Source organism: Myotis myotis, unplaced genomic scaffold (genome assembly GCF_014108235.1).
Source record: "Myotis myotis isolate mMyoMyo1 unplaced genomic scaffold, mMyoMyo1.p scaffold_m19_p_7, whole genome shotgun sequence".
NCBI lineage: Eukaryota > Metazoa > Chordata > Mammalia > Chiroptera > Vespertilionidae > Myotis > Myotis myotis.
This window is the reverse complement of record NW_023416379.1, coordinates 58207595-58217307: the sequence shown is the minus strand read 5'-3', so window position 1 is coordinate 58217307 and position 9713 is coordinate 58207595. Positions and strand designations below refer to the sequence as shown.

The window sequence follows — 9713 nt, the reverse complement described above, 5'->3', positions numbered from 1 at the left end:
GTCAGGGCTTATGCCTGGGTTGCAGGTTCAATCCCCAGTGTGGGGTGTGCAGGAGGCAGCCGATCAATGATTCTATCTCATCATTGATATTTCTCTCCTCTCTCTCTCTCTCTCTCTCTCTCTCTCTCTCTCTCTCTCTCTCTCTCCCTCTCCCCCCCCCCCCCCGGCCCTTCCTCTCTTAAATCAATAAAAATGTCTTTTTAAAAAGAGGTAGAGAGTTAAGGTCCACCTCTTTGAGGGGGCAGCATCTAGAGATTTGAAATTCTGCACAGGAAATTTGTCTCTTTGCCCTCATTTATTTATTAATGCAACCATCTATTTCTATTTATGTGGACTTGTGGATATTTATTACTTTGGGTTATAATCCAATGCCACTTATTTTGTTGCTCAAATTATTCAAGCTTTGGCCATTTGAGCTCTTTCAGTTGGCACCTCTGTTCTTTTGACATGCTCACCATTGTGGTTTTTTGTTTTGTTTTGTTTTTTTAACACATCTTTGCTTTCTGGAATTACAAGAGATCCAAGTTCCTCTGGTATATTCCCTACCCCAGTCCTAGATTTATCCTTTTGTCCAAGGAGACCTGGTTCTGGATTTTTTTTTTTTTTTTGAGCATTTCTGGCTGAAAGCCATTGCCATTTAAAAATCATTTGCTATTAAGCTGAAGAACATTCATGCTATTTATTTCAAACTTGGTTCTAAGAAGAAAAGTACAGTTTAATTTCTGAAGTATTTTATTTTAACAATTCTTGTTCTACTTTAAAGGAACTGAATGTTTAGGGAATGAGGTTCCTAAGGAAAGGAAGGGTGTGTTGCTGCTCTTAAGGCTTAGCTAAGTGCAACCTGGTAATTCAACTAGAAATAGCAGGTTGTATCTAAGTCTAGGAGGGGCTTAATATATACTGCCCTATTCAAACCTTGCTTAAAAAGAATTATGGCCACATATGAGGAACGGGTTGTAAGAGGATGAAGATGTTGCAACAAAGGAAGAGTGCAACATACACCACTATGAAAATCAAATAACCACCTTGTATTTTTATGATGTGTATGTGAGGGAAACTGGCTTTAAATATGAGGAGTGGCTCTTTTATAGATGTAGTGTTAAGCACAGATTCTACCCACATCAGGACTTTAAATGGTTTTAAGCATCACAAATATGTCTTATAACAGCCTAGGCTTACCAAATTCTCATACTACTACTATTGAGAAAGTCTCCAAAATTACACAAAGAAAACACTTAATAAATAAATAAATAAATGGATGCCCTCTGGAAATCTGAACAGGTGAGATTTTGTTAACTGCTAGTCAAAGGGTGATTTCTTTGCACCCAGTACACATTCACATAATACAACATATTAGATCCTATGATTGCTCTTCCACTTCACCTTCAAATAACACTTACAGAACCTCAAACAGATTATATATAACCACTGAAAACTAAATCACAGCCATTGGGCTACTCATGAAAACCAAGGACCACTCAGGGTTACTAGAGCCCCGTAGGGCAAATACATGAGTCTCTACTTACACTGGAAAATAGCTGACTTCTGAGTTGCTTAACACTAAGTTAGTGCCTAGATTAAAAAAAATTGCCACCCATTAACTAGACTCTTGGAACTAACTGACAGTCAGAGATGAGCTGGCTAAAAGTTGGACATTTTAACTTACTGTACTTCAATCAGAAAGTTGATGAGGGCTGTTCTACTCCAAATACTGCCTGTCTTTTCTCATGGATACAGGTTGAGATCTAGAGGACATGATCTCTTAGCCAGCACAGACACCAAAGATAACAGACACAAATAGAAAAAAATAACTTCTTTTTATTTACAAAAAAGAAAATCCAAATATTGGATGCTGTAAACAAAATTCACAATCTGTTCCCTCTAGCACTGATTCAAACATGTCAGTTTTTAAGAGTCCATTCTCCATCAACTCCTTTTCTGCCTGTGACATAGTCTGAAGTCAAAAATATTCCAAAGGAGTGACCCTAGGTGCAGCTTGCTGCAATAGGACGTCTCAGAGCAGGCAGTGGTTGGAGAGAGGCTGGAGAGAGAGAGAGAGCCAGCGGGCAGAGCCTCCTCCATTCCACAAGGCTTTGCAGCAAATCTTGCCAAGTTACCTTGACTCCTTCCAACTTCGTACTTTTACCACACACTTTGTTAGCAAGCCATTATTACAACAAAATATTACAGAGATTCTTTCTTAGCACTGAAAAGGCTATGCTATAAGAAATCTTAAAGAAAGATTATATTCAAATAGGTGCTATATATGAAATTACCTTTTTTTTTGGCTTTTTGGTTTCATCTAACACACTTTGTCTTCAAATAACAAAAAAGCATATTTTTGAACTGATAGCTTTCAACATAATACATTTGATTTACAGGATAGTTCACAATATTTACTTGACAAGTATTGCACTGAAAACAACTTTATGCACAGTAAAGCAACCAACAATAAGCAAACATAAAGGGGTGGCAAAAAACAGTATGTTCACTTTTCTTTGCATATCTCCCTTGGCTTGGTTTACAGATAGTCTTCCATCTTGCATTTTTTGGGAGCCATGCTAAAATAGTCCACCTAATACCAAAGTGAGCAGATGCTTGACCTCATTTCTGGAAGGGAAAAGACTTCTTGAGGCAACCATATTTACTGCAAACGAAGTAAACTTTTTAAAAAGGCATTGTCACAGATTAAGTGTTCGCTGACATACCAGCCTGGATAGATGAGAGGAGCCTCCAGAAGATAAAACTTCTTCCTATTTAAAATAACAGCACACTAGGCCAGATAAACACAAAAGCAAGCAAATCACAGGCACTAATCAGGAGTTGAGAGCTGTTCTTTTCTCTGACCTATACACACGGATCTTTGTCAGCAAACATTCAAATTTTTAGGCCACACATCCATAAAGAGAGACATATATTCCACTGTTTGTTGAACTACATATGCACAAGACTATAGTACATACAAAAGAGAAATAAATTATATAAACTTTAAAGTAAATACTGAAGGTTGTCTTGAGCACAACCTGTTCTATCTGAATGCCAGGTGCTGGCACTTCCAATTATGCTACCAACCCTGGAGTAAGCAAGAAAATAACATAAATATTTGAGAAAATAAATGAAAATTGTATTTTCAAATAAGGCCCCTATAAACAAAAATCTGTCATTAAATTAACAACAGGTTGTTGCTATAGAAGAGCCAGAGATCTTCAGATTCTGTTAAAAACAGTGGACAACTCACTTGTCAAGAGTTAGGATGAGAAGGAAGATGGCAGATTACGGGCTGCTCAGACGTTCCTAAGCATTCCCTAGTATTCTTTCAGAAAACTTCCAACCGGGAAGCAGGCAGAGCTCTGGTTTCTTATAGATAAGTATCAGGCTTATTCTGAAAATGGAATATTTTATGGGGATTTACAATTAATTTTTCAAACTCAAGGCTGGAGATAGGGAGACTGAGCCAACATGGGAGAAGGAAGAGTCCCCTAGGAAACGGTAAGTGGCAGTGCAGTAGCTGTTACAGCTTTGTCAAATTCACAGGGAAGCTGCTACAGCAAACCTATCAAGTTCCTGTTAAGGCTTCAAAGAAAGATGTGTGAAAGGTAGTTTGGGTGGATTAATTTGGCATCTGAGTGATGTCCAGAAAACCATAAACAAATTACACTGCCATGTAGGATGATGCTATTCTTTTCCCCAGCCCCTCTTTAACAGATCAGATTTTTAAAATCTCGTTGGTTCTTCATAGAAATTATCATAGTAAGCAGTCATCCACTAGAGTTGACAGGGATTATGTGGCTGTTTCACAATACAAAGGGAAGATTTTTTATGTGTTAGTTTTGTTTTTAATAAATTCATTCTCAGATACCAGTGTCCAAAGGAATTTAGAGCTGGGAGAAGGAATGGTGTTAGGATTAGCTGACATTGAACTGAAATAGTAATGCCAATTCATTTCACAAAGCTATAAATGGCTTCTTGAGAAAGAGAAAATAAAGTTGGATTTGATTTAATGCAAAGTGATTGAATTTAAAATACAGTACTAACTATTTAAATGCAGTGTGACAACCAGATCAAAGATGTTTCATATTGGCATGAATTTATAAAATTTTATATATAATATATATATCTCATATATAAATTTTAAACAATTGTGCAAATACTCTTTAAAAGGGATCATTTCACATTTACTAAATTCTAGTGGTCTTAGAATGCAGAAGGCATTCATTAAAATTTTCATTTAAATATTAATAAGTAGTGTTCAGATCACCAGAAATTCTTTTTAGGGATTTAAATAGACTATCATGGATCCAGAATCTACTGGATTATACACCGTGGAAACATGCAAGTAATATAAAAAACAATAAAAGGGTTCAAACTGTCAAAATGGCAGTTAAATATAAAAAAAAAGAGTGCTCTGCCAAACAAATATTCTCCCATTTTTGGAATTCTATGGTTCACACACACACACAAAAAAAGGGAAAAAACACTCACTAAAAATGTATAATCTCTGTACTTCCTATCAAATATATTACTTGTTTTCCTCCTTCATTTGCTTTAACATTTTTAGATGTGGGTTTTAATTCATCACTGCAATATGCCCACGTCTCATGTCATCCTGTTGAAACATAAAAGCACAGTATTTAAACATTTCCTATATGCTACATTAGACCATAGTCGATGTGTTGTGTGAATATATTCATATCCCAAATATGTCTATATACACACATAATATACATACACATGAACCTATAATATCACACCAACAATGTTAGCTTTATACAAGTATTTGCCAAGAAAAAATAGGGCATTTCTTCCACCATTCACAAGCTTATGCTGTTTTATTTCTTTAGTCCCTGATAAAACAAAATAATCATTAAACCATAAAAATTTTTCACTTCAAATTTTCAGAAGGCAACAGGCACTTTGATGTATATTGGTGTGTAACAAATATAGTAACTCTTTATATATTCTACTATATCTCTTCTACTTGGGTATTTTTATCTGTTAAATCTTTGGTCCTTGAACATACTTTCCTTTCTACAGCTGTTTTTGCTTGCATTTTCACATTTTAAAAATGCAAACTAAACACGCAGCTGGAAATAATGGATTGTGTCATCGTAAGTTCTGCTGTTTGTTATGAAAACTGCATCAACCTACTACTGTTCATTTGGAGTAAGCCATTTCTGTTAACGCAATAGGATAGTTTCACAAAAAGCACTTGCTACAAGCTTCAGATAATAATCCCAATGTTAGAGTTTCCCTTCTTCCTGTATTATTACTATCTGAACTCCTGATTTGATAATTAAGTTGGGGTGAGATATTTTTTCCTCTGTATTTTCCCTTTTGTGAATTCCAACTTATAAGAAACTCCACCCCCCCCCCCACCCCCTACCCCATATGGCAAAGCTATGGGAGCAAGGTACTGCAAACCCATATTGTCATCAAGCATTTTTTCCCCTTGTTATTTTAGGAGAACCTGGTTGTTTTCAATGACAGGTCTCTTTTGTTTCAGAATAGAATCTTATTGGGTAGGCAGATTTGGTGCATGGGTTGATGGTGGGTGGGGATCATTTTAAGATCATGCTCCCATATCTATGAAAGGATTCACAAACTTTGCCAAGCTTAAAATCAGGAGCAGATCATCATTGTACAAAACACATCTCTAATCAGGGCTGGGTCACGCAGCCTTTTTTTTTCCTTCTTTTTATTTTTTTCTATCTTATCTGAAATGGCTTCCCCCACAGGACATTTTTAAATGATTTTTAATTGCAGGGCAGCCAAGTAGAGTATGTCTGTTGCTGGCATGTGAATACTGGCTGGACCTGTGCAATGTAGTAATTGCTAAAGTTGGCATCTGCTACATAGGGGGCCGGCTGGTAATAGCAAGTGACATTAGCCACGTTAGGGATGACATTTTGGTCAGCTAGCACCCGGATAGCCAGCATTGTGATAAGGTTTAAAGTCTGTCTTCTTTCATGTCCCATCAGGCACACTGTACTCTCATTCACCACTCCATGAAGGGTCATGAGATAGTCATACTTGCGGTCTTCCAATCCCACGAAGTGGTTCTGTAAATAGGACTCCAGTTTTCTCTGCTGCTCTCCAATGTCTGAGAAGTCGATGAAAAACCTGGAACACATATACCTCTGAAGGGTCTTGATCTCATCAGAGGCGGGCCTAAAGCCCCTTACTAAAAGGTTGCAGTACTTCAGTAGGCCTCCTCCTCTGATTTCCTCTGGGTTCCTCGTGGCAATAATCTTATTACAAAGGTGATCAAAGGCTTCGTGGAAATCGCCATAGACGCTCTCACCGATTATTGTGGGGTGAAATGTTTCAGTCATTGGGTTCTCTGAACATTCATAAAAGAGGAGAAGAGAGTCTAATTTGATTTGAAAAGAATCTACACTAAATTCAAACTGCCTCCGGAGGGAATCCACAAATTTCAGTTCCACATTTTTGCCACTGTTGTTTGACAGGGATATAAGACTCCATCGGTCAGAGTCATTGCACACTTTAACCATTTTCTGCACATAAGCTTCCTATAATTCAAAAGATAAAACAAGAAGATGAGCACACCTAGCAAAAATAATAAGTAAATACATCCTCCTCACAGATGACATTTACTTTGCTCCTTCCCTTTTGTTTTGTCAAGTTTCAGCAAAACACTACCTACAGGCTTAAACAGTCTTCTGAAAACAGGAAAAAAAAAAATACATTTAACGAGTGGTTTTACTGTCTGGGAAAGAGAGGAGAAATAATAGTTTGAGGCTTTTGGCAGATGTAGCACAGTACTAAAAGGTTCTGTTGTCATGTCTGACTTCTGAAATGTTATTTTTTGAAAATGGTCTAATAGGTACAATATTCACACAATATTCAAAAGAAAGAAGAGCATTCAGAGAAAAGTTGGTCTGCCTCTCCTTCTTGTCTCTAGTCACTCAGTTCTCCTCCCCCTGAGACAACAGATGAGATCAGTATCTTGTCTGTCCCTCTAGGGGTGTTGGGCAGTTGCAATAAAAATGAACTATATTAGGACATTCTGGGAGGCCGATTCCTCAGACAATTTTAACTAAATGTGTAAAATGAGCTTTGAACCAAAGAGAGGTGGTTGGGGTGGGGGGGCACACTATATCCTTAACACATGAACAAACCCAGAGAAGCACCACGTCTATCTTAAACACAGGGAGTCAGCTGAATGCAGCTAGGAAATCTATTCACATTTTCCAACGCAATAAGCTCACTGGCTTGGTTCTGCTTCAGGTTGCTATTTTCCCAACGACTTACAGCGGTTCTCAACCTGTGGGTCGCGACCCCTTTGGCGGTCGAACGACCCTTTCACAGGGGTCGCCTAAGACCATCCTGCATATCAGATATTTACATGACGATTCATAACAGTAGCAACATTACAGCTATGAAGTAGCAACGGAAATAATTTTATGGTTGGGTCACAACACGAGGAACTGCATTGAAAGGGCCAGAAGGTTGAGAACCACTGGCACATATAATGACTCAAAAAAAAAAAATGATTGAGATCATTTCATTCTTCCACTTAGAATCTACTCTGGAGAAGACTAGAGCAAAGAATGCCAAGAGTTAAAAAATAAGGAGAAGGAAAGGGGGGGGGGGTCAGAGGAGGAAGCAGGAGAGTTGTGGCGCCCGAAGCCCCAAGTTAAGTAAAACACTGGGCATCCTCCATGCACCTTAGGTTACTCCTTGCAAAGAATCAAAAGCAAAATAAATAAGCGCACCCAGACCTGTCACGGCCATAGATTTCTTTCACGGCATCTTCTCTTTCCCCCTGGCCCCTTTGAACCCCTGCCCCCCGGGGCGGACCCCAAGCCCCGGTTGGGGTGACTTTACCTTGAGCGTGAGCGGGGTGATCTTCTCTTTGTTCACCCCTTCGGGCAAGAAGTCCAACAGGCAGTCCAGCACGACGTCCTTCACAGTCTGAAACTCCTCTTCCCCGCGCAGGTCGGCGCAGAAGATGAGGTCCAGGTCCTTGTAGCCCAGGCCGCTGTCCTGGTGCAGGACGTGGCTGGCCGCCGAGCCGTTGAGGCGCACGTCGCGGACGCAGATGCTCCGGTCGGCCAGGCGCCGCCGCACCACCTTCACGATCAGGCTGGGCTGCAGCTCGAGCGTCGGGAAGTTGCCGCGGCCGTGGATCGGGATGGTCTCGCTCAGGATGCCGTCCAGCCGCTGCACTTGCTCCCAGTTGAGCACGTTGCAGTGCGCCGTGGGGCTGTCGCCGTAGTCGGAGCCGGGCTCGTCGAAGCCGCAGCCGCCCACCACGTCGCTGCCGCCGCTGAAGTCGCAGCCCAGGGGCATGTAGGGGCCGCCGGCCAGCTCGTCCTCGGCCATAGCAAAGTACCCTTCACCTTCCGCCATGAAGTGCCCGCCGAATGCCACTTGGCCCTGGTCAGTCCTAAAAGGAAAAAAAAAGGGGGGGGGGAGGAGCTCGGTCAGGCGGCGGGCGGCCACAGGCGCCCAAAGAGGAATGAGCGCGCCCCCTGCCCCAGGGAACCCCTTCCTCGGCTCGTCCCTGGGCTCGGCTCGGGGATTCCTCAGAGACGCCCCCTCCTCAGACCCCGCCGTCCCCAGACCCCGCCGTCCCCCGCCGCGCCCCGCAGAGCAGCCCCGCACCAAAAGTATCTCTGATGCATCTGGAAAGCGCAAGCGGGAGTCCCGTCTGTGTCACCTGGAGACGGCCGCCCCTTCTAGGAGCGCCGCGAGCAAAGCGACTGCGAGCGAAGCCGCAACACTTCCAGGAGCGGCGAGTGCGCTCCCGGCCGCCGCGAGCGACTCAGTCCTTCCCAGACCCCGGCCGCCGGCGCCGGCCAGTCCCGCCCCTCGCCCCCTCCCACGCCGCTGCCGCCTCAGCCGCGGTGGTCCCGGAGGTGGCGGCTCCTGCTTCCGCCCCGCCGCACGCGCTCCTGTCTCTGGAGCTTTAGCAGTTGTGCGGGAAAAATGTCTTCAGTACTTTTTTTATACCGGGCCTCCCCGCGCTTCCGGGGCCCGGCGCGGCGCGCTGGCCACACCCCCCTCATCTGCATAGGGCGCCGCCCCCTCCCGCGGACTGTGCCGGCCGCCCGCGCCAGCCAGCGGTCCCTGAGCTCCCGGCCGCTGGCCCTGTGTGCGCGCGCGTATATAGATGCGTGTATTGACACACATTTGACTTATGGGCAGTTCCCCGCCCACAGTCTTTCCCCACGAGGAGACACTCAACACGCCTCAAGGGTCCCAAGTGGCCCTCAAAAATAGGACCGCAACTAAAATCCCTCAAGTGTAGAAAGTTCCCACACATGAAACGCTCGCCGGATACCGCGCGTGGTCCCAGCCTCGAGACGGGCCCCCGAGGGGCTCCACGACCCGCGGAGCATCGCTAACACCTGGGCCGTTGACTTCAGTCACAAGCCCGGGCCTCGCGCACGCCTGCGTCCACTTGTCCATGCAAATCAGTCTCCGCGCCCGAGGGGAAGGGCTCGCTCGCTGGGTTCGGCTCCCTGGGTTTCGTTTCTCGTTTCTCGAAACCTCGGGAAGCGCTGGGAGCCCGAGGCGCGCCCGGGGAAGCGCGGGGGCGGGGCCGCGAGCGTGCGTCCGACCCCAGCGCCCCAGCAGCTGGGGGGCGCCAGGAGCGGGGCGCCGGCCCGTGCGGGTCCCTGAACGACGCCTCGGGGGCTCGGGCGGCGAGCGCCCCCGGCCGTGGGCGGGCAGCGCGGCCCTGGGGC

General features: G+C 44.1%; 1 protein-coding gene across 5 annotated transcripts; it reads right to left on the bottom strand.

The window, feature by feature from the left end:
- Positions 1–1798: 1798 nt before the first annotated feature.
- TENT5A (terminal nucleotidyltransferase 5A) lies at positions 1799–9387 on the bottom strand. Of its 5 annotated transcripts, XR_004968828.1 has the most exons (5): positions 8629–9387; positions 7849–8410; positions 6031–6530; positions 4483–4606; positions 1799–3382 (listed from the first exon to the last, which is right to left on the bottom strand). XR_004968828.1 is itself a non-coding variant. In XM_036317207.1 (4 exons), exons 1-4 carry the CDS (start codon positions 8646–8648, stop codon positions 4597–4599), a joined length of 1092 nt encoding a protein of 363 aa, XP_036173100.1. In that variant the 5' UTR covers positions 8649–9387; the 3' UTR covers positions 1799–4596. The 5 variants fall into 5 exon arrangements, 3 of the variants coding, with proteins under 3 accessions (XP_036173100.1, XP_036173098.1, XP_036173099.1); XR_004968827.1 differs by having other exon boundaries at positions 4483–6530; XM_036317207.1 differs by having other exon boundaries at positions 1799–4606.
- Between the last annotated feature and the right edge of the window lie 326 nt (positions 9388–9713).